Here is a 12,241-nt window from a genome sequence, read left to right on the forward strand (position 1 = left end):
ACGCACCACGACATCCAGGCCCCGCGTGGTCCCCCCCAAGCACATGCAACGCGACGTCCAGGCCCTGCGTGATCCCCCCAGCACACGCACCGCGACGTCCAGGCCCTGCGTGGTCCCCCCACAGCACACGCACCATGACGTTCAGGCCCTGCGTGGTGGGCCCCTGTGCCACAATGTACTCGATGCCGGTCTCGTAGATGTCCATGGGCCGCCGGTACTTGACCACAGTGCCGGCGATGTTGAAGTTCTTGGGGCTGTCCACCTTGTAGTTGCCGTTGAAGAAATAGTAGCCGGCTTCGTCTGCAAGGGCTGAGAGGGCACAGCTGCCCGTCACAGGGCCGGGCAGCTGGGGGAGACACCAGCGCCGCACCCTCGGGGACCATGGCCAGCCCTGCCCTCTGCTACCCTGGAGATGGAGACCTCGTGCCGGGGCCGGCGTCTGCCCGAGCCGGCGCGGGGTCCTGGCCGGGGACTGCCGCAGAGGTGCAAATGCTCTTTCCCTCAGCCTAAAACAGACACCTGGACGCATCTGGATGGCTGGACAGAGCTGTCTGGGGACCCTCTTGGTCCTTTCCTCCAGCTGCCTTTGAAGGGGATAAGGGCTATGAAGTGACAAGCTGGCACCATGACCAGGTGGCCCGACCTGGCCCAGGAGAGGCAGCACCTGTGGAAGGTGCGTGCCGGACGGCAGTTGTGGGCCGGGTATGGGCAGGAGGTACCGCCCGGCTCCGTGCAGACTCGCTGTGTGGCCTGGGCAAGGCACCACCCCCAGCTTCCCCACCTGGACAGGGAGGACGGGCCTCTAGGCCTCTTGCAGCACCGCACTGAGGGACACCCAGGCCTCCCTGGGCCCACCCGAGCTGGCCGGCCCCGGTTCTCTCCAAGGAGTCGCACGTCCTGCTGCCTGGGCTGCCCAGACCTGGCTGCGGGGCCCGATCAGGCAGGAGGGTGGCCTGGCACATTCTCAGCCACCCTGTCCCTGATCGGGCATGGGTGGGTGGACACTCCCAGGCCCTAAGAGAAGCTCAGGACAGGCAGGCGTGTGCGCAGAGCCCTGCCAGCTGGGGCAGCTGCCAGAGCTGCTGTGATTGTCTGGGGTGCCCGTCCTCCCGGGGCTGCGGGCGTGAGCAGAGACAGAGCCTGCAGCGCTGGGACAGGAGGGAGGGGGCAGAGCGGGCACTCGGGGACACTGTCTTCCAAAGGATGTCCTTAAGGCCAGTTCCAGGAACTGGCCAATGGGAGGAGAGGACTTCAGCTTCTGAAGTCCCTGATGCAACGTGAGCAGAGGAGCCGGGCAACGGATTTACTATCGGACAGACGCAGCGAGGGGGGTGTCTGCTGGAGAAACGTCCTGCACGCCGCGATGTTGGAGATAACGGAAACTAGGGCCCGGGTTCTGCGAGGCGGGAGCTGCCCGGGCCTGGCTGTTTCAGCGCAGCTTGCAGGTATATGCCCAGGCTGGAACCCCAGGCCCTCGTCTAAACCTGCTTCCCCACAGCAATGGCCTTGCTTCCTGCGGCCTTCGCAGAGCTCCGAGCTGTCCCTGGTGTTCCCACGTGTCTGTCTCGAGAGCGGGGCTGTGCAGCCAGCTCAGGAAGCACGGGGTTTCCCAGCCTCTCCACTCACCCAGCAGGCCAGTGACAAGGCAGCCAGCCTGGTGGGAGGCTGGCGCCCCGCTTGGGCCAGGGGCAGCTCCCAGGGTGGTGGGCGGTGGGGCCTGAGGCCTACAGCCCTGCTGACCCCCAGGGCCCACATGGAGGGCCAGCCTTGGGCTCCGGGCAGGGGGTGGGGGATGGGGTCTTCAGCAAAGCCTCTCCCCTCCCAGCATCCCCTCCCAGGGGCAGGGTCCGGCCGCCAGGCCTGGCTCCCATGCAGGCACTGAGGCCCGAGGAGATGAGGCAGGCGGGAGGAGTGAGCCCAGGAATGTGGGGTTTGGAAACACACCTGCACCTGCAAACAGTGTCCCCATACAGCCTGGGTCCCCAGCCTGCCCTGCACAGGGCAGGGCCAAGCACAGAGTGGCCACAGGTGTCAGCACCTGCCCACCATGGCCCAAGGGGCCTCAGGCCACCTCCTGGGATGCAGACGTGGCATAGCGCCAGGCCGATGCTCAGCTCCACATGGAGCCCTTCCAGAAGTTGGCCACAAGATGGGGCCCGACTGCCCTGGCCACCATGCAAATAGTCCCAGGATCCTCAAGTTAGAGGACACCACCCCGCCCCGCACCTGGCCCACACCTGCCCACTGCAGACCGCCCCTCGGCTAGAGCCTCAACGTGGGGCCCCCAGCCCTGCGTGTAGACCCCACTTCTGCTTCTCTGTCTCTCGTGACCTTGGGGTGGCCACATACTTCCTACTTCCTGTCACTTCCAGAGACTCACTCCCCGCCCCACAGGGACCCCGGCTCCCGCACCCCAGCTCCACCACCTGCTGTCACGACCCCGCCGCTGTCCGAAGCTCTGAGGACAAGGTCCTCCCACCCGCGGGGGTGACATCTGCTTCCCTGCGACCCCTGCAGCCGCTCCCACAGCTGGCTCCCAGGCCACGCCCACAGTGCTCGGCCGTCCCTTCTTGAAGGGGACACAGGGTCAAGCGCCCCTTCCCCACCACCCACGACGCCCCATGGCCGACGGCTCACCCACCCAGCACATCGGCCGACTTCTTCCTCTCCACGATCTGGATGTCTCGGGCGCCGGCCGGGATATAGGTCACCAGAGAGTAACCTGGAGGCAGACAGATGGCGGTGAGAGCCGGTGGCCCGTCCCTGGCCACAGCGAAGCCCTGAGCTGGGGTGCATCCCAAGGAAGGCGCGAGGCCCGGAAGGCACCACCGCCTCTCCATTGTAGAGTCAGCCCCGGATGGCACTCACCACCTCCCAGGGTCTGAGGGCGGCCTGCCCCCTCACAGCTGTGTGGGGCTCACCTGGGCCCTGTCCTGCCCCGGAGGCTGACCCACCCTGCCAGGTACCTGCTCAGGTTCACTCTTTCCTACCAAGGCCATGGGTGGCACATCGGTGCCTGCCCCAGCTCCCCCAGGGGACACTGAGGAACACAGGGACCTTTAACCTTCTGGAGTCAGCAGACTTCAGTCCGTCTCAGCCACATTATCACCCAGGAGACCTGGGGCAATCACTGGAGCCCCAGCAGCCTCTGTGCTCCCACCGACACAAGTGCTTTGCTGCTGCTATTAGTATTATTATCGAACCCATCTTGTCCTGACTTCACGTTGATTTTAAAGGCTTACCGCACGCAAAGACGTGGATGAAAAGTACAGAAGTGCAAATAGAAGCTGACAACTCCGCCAAGCCCTTCCTAAGTGCCAGCCCCAGGCCGAGGTCCGTATCGGGCAACGTCGATAGGCCCAGAGGCTGTCGCCAAGGAAGTGGAGGCAGCCGCAAAGTCCCCCAGACAGAAAGGGGCCAGGGCTCTGCACGGGGGTGGGGGCCGACGGGGAGGAAGGAGGGTGTGCTAAGTAAGCTGCAGGATAGAAGTCTCCTGGGAGGGCTGTCAGAAATGAAAGGTTTCCTGGGGGTTGACAGTCATTTCATTGGTTCCTCAGGGAAGGGGCAGAGCCCGCAAGCGTCTGCCGGCCGGAGTGAGCCTGGCACCCGCCTGTCACTGCCCTGAGCCCACCACACTCCCAGGTCCCTGGAGATCCCGTCCTGCCACGGTGCCCTGGTCAATGCCTGACACTGGCTCTCTGGGGCACGGGAGGCAGAGCCCTGATCTGCAGCGCGGGCCTGTGTTCCTGGTGCAAACGCTCCCACTGTGGCCACCTTCAAACACCAACTTTAAACGTGTCCCTGGGCACAGAAGAGGGAAGCGACACAGCAGCCCACCTGCGCAGCGCGTGCACCGCACAGCGTAGTTACGGAGGTAAAAGTATGGGGAAGCGATGCCTTCGTTTCAGGATAGTGTCTTTAAATGTAGGTTTATATACTTTAGTTTTTAAATTAGCAAGCAGGTCACAGGATTCCTGAGCATTTAATACGCGTCTCTCATGGGCAGGCACGGGCTGGTGGTAGCACAAGGCACGGCCCTCGCCGTGGTGAACAAGCTCACATTGCCGGGGAGGAGAAGGGCTCAGTGCCAGGACCACAGACCCAGGAGCCAGCCGCCCTGGTGGCTGTGTGACCTTAGGTGAGTTACTTAACCTCTCTCTGCCCGTTCATGCGTATTTGGCAGCAGTGGTAGTGCCTTGGAGAGACATTGCCAAGCAGGAATGGGTTAAACCGCGCCAGCTGTGGCTCAGTGTGGTCACACTAAGCACTCAGCGGCACTAGGTGGGGCTGTTTTCAGATCAGCCCGGGCCCGGGATGGTCCCATGCGGGCACAGACCTGCCTACTGGGCCTTACTGCCCCTGCAGCCCCTGGCACATAGTAGGTGCTGTGGACGACATGTGCTGCCTGAGCGCCAGGCTCGCGTCCACGGCCCCGGGGCCAGCAGGCCATGCTAGCAGGTTGGGGGTCGTGGGGGGCAGGGGAGGAAACCACACGCCTTTGCTTTGCCCGTCCTGGAGGGAGGCCTCCGAGAAAGGGCCTCTGCCACCGCGCCTGGCCAGACGCTCGGCGCACAGCACTCATGCCCGTCTGGCTGCCCTGCGGACACCGCCCCCCTCCCAGCCTGTCCCGCTCCATCCGGCAGGCCATCCCCAGGCCCAAATCCAAGCCCCACCCTCTCCAGCGCCCTCCTGCAGGACCTCCTAGAACGGCCACAAACCCCACAATTATCCCTCACGCGGGGTGCAGGCTGTCCCTGAGCCTTCAGGACCTCACCAGGGTCTGACACTGGGTCATCTGTGGCCCCAGAAGCATCACTTCCGGCCCAGACTCGCCCGGCCTCACCGGGCTCCTCAGCAGGCTATTCCCGCCTGGGCCTCAGTTTCCTCGCCTGTGAGGTGGTTTTGCGCCGTCCTGCCTGCCCGCGTGCAGAGGCGGTGGTAGCCCGGCTCAATCCCACCGGCCTTTCTCGAGACCCAGAAATGCATCCAGCCCAACCCTGCGCGTCACAACTGACGTCGTCCCAAAAGCATAAAGCGCGGCCACCTGCTCAGACCCCATCTCCGCGAGGGCCGGGCCAGAGCTAGACACAGACAGGTGGCCACACGCACACGGCTCTGAAAAGGGACGAGCACTGCCCGGGAAGGCGGGCTCTGGCTGAGCCAGCCTGGCTGACGGGGGGTCCACCCCAACCCCGAGTCACATCTCACAGCCCCTGCGGGCTGGGACTCGTGCCGCAGCAGCTCCCTTTGCCAAGTGCGGCGTGACACCTCCCTGCAGGTGGCCTCCAGGGTCACACGTGATCCCCAAGCCAGGAAGCTGCAGGCACGCAGGGAGCACGCAGCGGACACACAGCAGCTGCGCATCACGGCCACGCAGGGGAGGCTGCGAGCCCCAGGCCGGCCCACCCGGGCCTGGAAGGAGAGCGCGGGCGCTTACCGAGGTGGGTGCCGCCCTTGCGGTAGTTGCCCGTCACGTGGGTGCAGCTGCTCCCGTCCCCCTGGCAGACGCCGCACTTGTCCAGCGCGTGTGTGGAGAAGAGCACCCCGTCACAGCCGATGGGCTGCAGGAAGGCAGGAGAGGGCGGCTGGGAGGGCGCTGCGGCCGGGCCGGGGCCGCCACCACCGCAGACGGGCAGGCGCAGTGAGACCGGCGGTACTTTTGCTGCAACGTTTAACAACCTCACATTTTCCAGACACGCAAACCCCTCGCAGGTCGGCGAGCTTGCAGGACGTGCCGTCGCGGGCGGGGACCATGAGCTGCCGCTGGCCGTCCACGGTGGTGCAGTGCAGGTCGCACGGCTTGCTGGAGATGTGTACGTAGTCGTCTGGCGGGGCAGACAGGACGGGTCTCAGCTGGGGAGGGAGCGCGGACTCAAGGGACTTCCCCTTTCCTCCCACTGCCACAGCGCCCATTGCACAGACGGGGAAACTGAGGCTGGAGAGAAGGGGCGTCGTGCCCAGGGCCTCAGTGGCAGAAACGGTCCGGGACACAGCTCACCTGGCTCAGCCCAGGCTCCGTGAGGTGCAGCCTCTGCCTCCCCGTGAGTGGGGCCGCACCTGAGACCCACACAGGGTCCAGGGAGGCTGAGCCAACTCGCTGACCCTGGCGGCCAGCCCTGGGCACCCCAGCGCCAGGTCTCACCCGGGGAACGGGCGAGGCTGGCTGACTCACACTGTCATCTGAACTGTTTCCTCACCCCCCAGGAGAGAGGGAGAGAGAGAAAATAGCCACTTTGGGCAGCCCAGGCCCCGTGGGACAGTGTGGTCAGTCCCCATCTGGGATCAGCTAGGCTGGTTCCCGTCTGTGCCCAGGAGCCAGCAAGTGGGAGAGTCACCTCTGCCCTCGGAGACCGGGCCTGGGCACGGGACACCCAGGTCTGCCCCGGCTCTGACCACCTCAGCGCCCCCACTGCCCACCCCTCGGGTCTGGTCCTGGTCTGGAAGGGCCCCACACACACTCTGCTCCCGCAGGGGGTCCCCAGGGCCGCAGGTACCCGGGTACAGAGGCTTCCACTGGTACGTCCGCCCGTTGTACACGTGGGAGTTGAAAGAGACGCACTGCTCCTCGCGGAAGCTCCTCCCGTCCAGCGGACAGTCCTGGGGAGCGGGAAACAGGCGGGAGGCTCCAGGAGGAACTCGGCCGACAAAGGCGTTTTTGTCCAAGCTGAGCAGGAAGTGGCAGCAGCCCAGGACGGCCGCGCGGGGCCATGGCCACAGGGCGGCCTCTCGTGCTCCCGCCCACCAGATCTCCCTGGCACCCACCCACTCTCGGGAGCGGAAGGGCAGCGGGCAACCCCCAACGCCACCGTGGTCCGGCCCTCCTCGCGCTCGGGACATGCCCTCCCACCTCCCTCCCACCCACCTCTGGCCTCGCCGCGGCTCTGCCACGTGGGCGCCCCCACCCTCCATGTTCGGCAGACCCTCTGCGTGCCGCAGACGCGGCCACAGCCCCCGGAACACCCTCGACAGCCGTGCGCCCTGAGTCAGGAAGAGGGACCCACGGTGCTGAGGAGAGACTTGCCCAGGGCCCAGCCGAGTCCTGTGGGAGCCAGAACTTGAACTTGAGTCCGTCTCACTCCAGAGCTCGTGAGTGTCCCCCCGTGCCCTGGCTGCACCATCCCAAGAGGATAGCTGACCACGGGGCGATGCCAACACAGAGCTGGGGCCGCCTGCCTCCCTTCAGCCCCGAACTCCCCGCAGGTGCATACACCTGTCCCCAGCGACATGCAGGGAGACCCCAGCAGCTCGGCCTTCCCGGCCCAGGCAAGCCAAGCAAGCCATCCTGGGGACCCAGACCCCAGCTCCGCGTGTCCGGCCTCACAGCCCCGCGGGCCTCAGGTGTTCCGGTTCAGACTGACTGTGGCCCCACCGAGAACTTGGTGCCCGGCGCAGGTTAACCAGGAAGCCCAGAGCTGAGGACACCTGGCAGCAGAAGACACCCACGGCGGCTCGGAAAGCAGCCCAGGGGGGCGTCCATGACCGGGACCAGGAAGCCCGGTGACTGATCAGTCTCTCAGCGAGCGCCTGTTACGTGAACGCCGTGAGCAAAGGGGGGCTGCAGCCAGAGACCCCAAACCTCGAGGCTGCACTTGAAGTTCCATGAGCAAAAGTGAGTCCGTCCATCTGTCTGTCCCTGCACGTGCTGCGCGCGCATGGGCATGAACCGTGGTCCGATGCCCAAAGGAGGCCCTGGTCTCAGCCGGGCGCGGGCCCCGCAGCTTCTCCCCCACAGGACGTCAGCCTGCCCGGCCCGGCTCTCCTTGCAGGGGCAGGCCCAGGACAGAATGTCCAGGAGGCACGAGGCCACCGGAGAGACCCCTGAGAACCGCCTGAGGAAGGGCAGGCAGGCAGGTCGTGTCCCAGCCCGGCCAGGCCGCCCTCACCTGCGCTCTGCAGAGCTGGTAGCGCTTGGAGGTGCCCGTGCAGGTCCTGTTCCCGGCGCCTGTGACAGACTTCCTCCTGGCAGGGAGAGCGTGCTGAGAGGGGCTGGGGCGGGGGCTACAGGCCCTGACCCCGGTTCAGGGACGGCCTCTGGGCTGCCCCACGGGTTCCAGATGCCTTCCCTGGTCCCTGACCGAGAAGGCTCCTTCCTCCCACTTTTCTGCTGACCCCGACCCGAGCAGTGCAGGAACGACATTCTGAGATTCTATTCCATTCACCTCTGCATCCCTGGCACATGGCACAGGGCGCGACACACGGCCTTGGTGACAGTGATAAGCACGTTTGCCAGGAGCCAGGCCTGTGCTCACATGCGTGCACACATCAGCTTGTGTGCCCTCAGAAGCATGGGGGGGGGCGGGGGCGGCTCCAGCACGCTCTCTATGCTACAGGCGAGGAAACTGGTGCTCAGAGAGGTTGAGTGACTTGCCCAAGGTCACATAGCGGGGAAGTAGCAGAGGCGATATTCGAACCCAGGCCTGCCTGACTGTGAAGGCTCTCAGCTGCTGTAGCCATGCCTTCCCCTCTGGTCCTCAGGAGAGAAGGTCAGGGTGGGCCCTTCATTGATGGAAGGGAAAGGCTTCTCTGGTACCCGGGAGCACGAGGAACTCCGGGACACCATGGCCAGAGACCCATCAGAAGTCACGTCCCAGGATAGGGCCGTGGAAGACTGAGCCCCCTCCCAGGGTGAGAAGTCACCAGGCTGGAGGGCAGGCCACCCTCTCCTGTCTGCTGCCCCACCCTCATGCCAGCCCCTCGGGGCCACGCTCGACTCCCACCTCTGCTGCAGGCAGTGCCGCTCCTGGGACATCACCCCGCCCCCACAGCTGCGGGAGCACGCCGTCCACTTGGTCCACTCCCCCCACCAGTAGGCCGTGGCGTCAGCGCCCCCCTCCAGGCTGTTGGACGTTGGGCTGTTGTCCTGGGTGAGAGGCCCCCACAGACATCAGAAGGCTCAAGCGCCCAGCAGGACGGGCTGCCCCACCCCATGCCCGAGGGCATTGCTGTCAGCTGGACAGCAGGACACGGCTCCCTGGCTGGGCCCCCCAAGAGGTCACTCAGCAACCAGGGTTGAGATCTCCCGGGTGGTCTCAGAGGGAACTCCCAGGGAGCCGTGGGCCCTGGGTCCTTCCTGACCTGCGGATCCAGGACAATCTGGGAGCTCCGCACGTCCCGCAGGCACAGCCCACCCACCCACGTGCCTCACGTGGCCTTTGCCTGGAGGGAAGCCCTTTGCTTAGCCTCAGCCCTCCCCTGCAAGGGTCCAGGGGCTCCAGGGTGGCCGCAGCGCCAGGGCTGGTTGACTGGCTCTGTGAACAAGTTCTGGGGAGCCGAGGCGGGCTCTGGGACCCTGAGGCACGTACTCCACGCAGCCCCTCCAAGCCGGCCCACGTGGGAGCGAGCACAGCTCCCGGGGAGGGCCCAGACCCACGCCCCGCTCACCGTGGCCCCTGTTGACATCGCACCGCCAGCCACAACTGCCACGGCCAGCAGGGACCAGGCCCAGCGAGAATGCTGCCGTCTGCCGTCCATCCTGGAAAGCAAGGCCACTGTCACCCCAGGCCCCGCCCAGTTCCTCTTCCAGTGGACCAGGGTGCACTTCGGGAAGGGCCCTTGGTGTCCACCCAGCGCCCCAGGCCTCGAGCCACCATGCAGGGTCAGCAGCAAGAGCTCGGCAAGTGATTGGAGATGTCTGCAGGGGCCTGGGACAGAGAGGTGGCGTGTGTGCCAAGGCTGCGCCACCCTCCATCCCAGGGCGTGCAGGAGGCCTGCTGCACGTTGCCTCTGAAGGCCTGAGCTCAGAGAACGGCCGAGACCAGGAACCACTTAGGGGCCGGGGGCCAGGCCTGCGGAGAGGCTGCCGTGAGAAGCACAGGGCACCATCAGCCGGGACACCAAGGCCGTCGCTCGGCTGGAGCCCCTTGGGAGTTTTACCTGCTGCTGGCCTCGTGGGAAAAGGACCCCCCACCACCGACTGCATGAGATGGCCAAAGGGGTCAAAGCATGGGGGTGGGCTGTGCCAGGGCCCCCCGCCTCAGCTACCCTACCCGAGGCTGGCCCAGGGCCCTGGGGAGCCCCAGCCTGGCCCTCCCAGAGCACCCTCAGGCGTAGCATCAGCGGCAGCTGGCACCTGGGCCTGTGCCGCCTGCTCCTGGGAGGTAGGATGGGGTGGGAGGAGCCCCGTGCCAGCCTGTCCGCAGCCCAGGGCTGGGCGGCAGCCCCTCTCTGCCTTCTGCCAAGTTGGCACCCCCTGCTCAAAACACCTGCCAGAGTCAGGTCCAGCCCAAACAAGGGGGGCTTCCAGCCTCTGAGCATGGACCCTGCCCTTTCGGAGGGAAGGACAGAGACCACTCGTGGCCTCTGTCTGGGGTTTGTCTCAGGTCCTGAGTGTCACTTGCCAGGGGCTAGAGAAGGGGCATTAGAAACCACCAAGCCTGGACCCAAATTCTGGAGCCCAGAGAGAGAAGCCCACTTGCCTGAAGCCACCCAGCAAGGCTGCCAACCAGCAAACTCAGGGATGCGTCCCCACACCAGCTAATCCCAGAGGAAGAAGATATAGAGGTCACCCCTCACCCCTGCCAGCTCTGAAGCCAACTCCAGGTCTGCCCCTCCCTTCTCAGCAGCCTCATCCAGCTGAGTTTCCTGGCAGGTCAAGCACCTGCGGGTTTCCGGGAGCCGCGCCAAGACCCCTCGCACCCAGACGATGCGGCAGTGAGCCCCGGGGCCAGGAGCCGAGTGCTTGAGACCCCCCCGCCTGCCCCTGCCCCCCTGGCCACCCTCCACAGCTCTCCCTCTGCACCCCCAGCCTCACCAGGAGGAGCCCCCCACAGTCCCATTGGCGGACGGGCGCCCGGCCCTGCCTGCAGGCTGAAGACAGGTGCCAGCGGGCTCACACTTGGTTTTCATTAAGGCTCCCAGACACGGCTGGCCTGGGGCCAGGCCCCGCTCTCCGGGATCCATCCTCCCTGGGGTCTAAAGGCAGCGGCCGGCCGGCCGGCCGGCGGGCCAGAGGTAGGAGACGTTCGCAAGCAGAGCTTCAGGGGCCCGAGGCTGAGGGACGGGGGCCACCCTGCACCCTGCTCTGCGGCCGCCCCCACCCCTTGAGCCCCCCCTGTTATGTAACGTCTCCCGAGGGTGCGGGGCGCTCCTGCCCCCGGCCACACTCAGCTGGCCTGGGTGGGCTGCATCCCACGCACCGGGAGGGCTGCAACGTGAGCAGGACGGGGACTGGGACGGGTGGCCTACCTGGCCCGGGGTCAGCAGGTTGTCCTCCCAGAGAAAAGGCCGAGAGCTGCGGAGGGCAGGCGGGCCAGGTGCGCGGCGCGGGAGGCTGAGTGCAGACGCCGGCTCTGCCTGTCTCCCGTCCCCTCCTCCCTCTCCCACTTCAAAGAGCGTCCAAGAGAGGGGTTCCCGGAGGGGCGCAGCCCAGTGGCGGCTCTGGGCCGGCGGCCGCCTTTATAGCTGTCAGGCAGACGGGGAGGAACTCACACTTCCCTCCAGGCCGCTCCCCCGCCCGCCGCCGGCCTGGCGCACACTTTAACCCGCTCCGCGCCTCTGGAGCCCGGCCAGGCCGGCCCAGCTGCCTGCTGGCTGCCGGCAGCGGCGGCGGCCCAGGAGCGGCGAGCAGGGAGGCCGGCCTTCCCGGGTCCAGAACTGGGGACCACATGTCGGGTGTCCAGACGGAGCCACTGCTAGCCTGAGGTCACAGGGGCGGTTGGCGGTGTTAGAGCCAAGCCCCATAGTGGGGCCCAAGCCCTGACGCTCCCGAGAACGGGGTCTGGGAGGCGGGAGGGCCAGTCTGAAGGCTCCAGGTTGTAAGGGAAAGACCAAGTCCCACGGGAGACCACGTGCCCGGGTCACCAGCTGGGCAAGCTGCTGAGGAGCAGGGGCCTGAGCAGGTGGGGAGACTGAGGCAGACCTAGTGAGGGCGCAGCGAGGGGCTCCAAGGAGGGACAGAGGCGCCCGTGGGCTGCTGACCAGACAACCAGAATGGCCAGGGCCAGCGAGAGAGGCGGAGGGAACTCTCTGCAGATGTTCAGCACCAGCTTGGCCGGGCACGGCGGCCTGGCTGGGCCCGGGCCAGCTGGGCAGCTCCTGGCAGGCCAGGTCTGGGGCTCTGGGCCTCTGTCCTGCTGAGTCAGGGCACAGAGCGGGCAGGGAGTGGGCAGCGTGGATGGAGCCCCTCTGGGAAGCCCCAGAAGCCCCCAGACTTTGCCTGCCTGCCCCTGAAGCAGGCCAGGTGCCCACCCTGCGCGCCAGCCTCCCCAGAGCCCGCACCCCGGGAAACAGAGGCCCCTCCAAA

At 66.3% G+C, this 12,241-nt stretch overlaps 1 protein-coding gene across 3 annotated transcripts in view; it reads right to left on the reverse strand.

Moving 5' to 3' along the window:
* ADAMTSL2 (ADAMTS-like 2) overlaps positions 1-11,314 on the reverse strand; it is a 31,221-nt gene extending 19,907 nt beyond the window's left edge. The window contains exons 1-9 of one of the 3 annotated variants that reach the window (XM_012664716.1): positions 11,185-11,314; positions 9,382-9,472; positions 8,718-8,860; positions 7,884-7,959; positions 6,495-6,597; positions 5,704-5,825; positions 5,438-5,561; positions 2,642-2,722; positions 134-309 (exon numbers count right to left, since the gene is read on the reverse strand). In XM_012664716.1, coding sequence (XP_012520170.1) covers positions 134-309; positions 2,642-2,722; positions 5,438-5,561; positions 5,704-5,825; positions 6,495-6,597; positions 7,884-7,959; positions 8,718-8,860; positions 9,382-9,471 — 915 coding nt within the window. In that variant the 5' untranslated portion in view covers position 9,472; positions 11,185-11,314. Of the gene's footprint in view, positions 1-133; positions 310-2,641; positions 2,723-5,437; positions 5,562-5,679; positions 5,826-6,494; positions 6,598-7,883; positions 7,960-8,717; positions 8,861-9,381; positions 9,473-11,184 lie in introns of all 3 variants that reach the window. The other 2 variants (XM_012664715.1, XM_012664717.1) reach the window with 2 other exon arrangements.
* Positions 11,315-12,241: the final 927 nt, after the last annotated feature.

This window comes from Propithecus coquereli, unplaced genomic scaffold (genome assembly GCF_000956105.1).
Source record: "Propithecus coquereli isolate 6110/MARCELLA unplaced genomic scaffold, Pcoq_1.0 Scaffold907, whole genome shotgun sequence".
In the NCBI taxonomy this organism is placed as follows: Eukaryota; Metazoa; Chordata; class Mammalia; order Primates; family Indriidae; genus Propithecus; species Propithecus coquereli.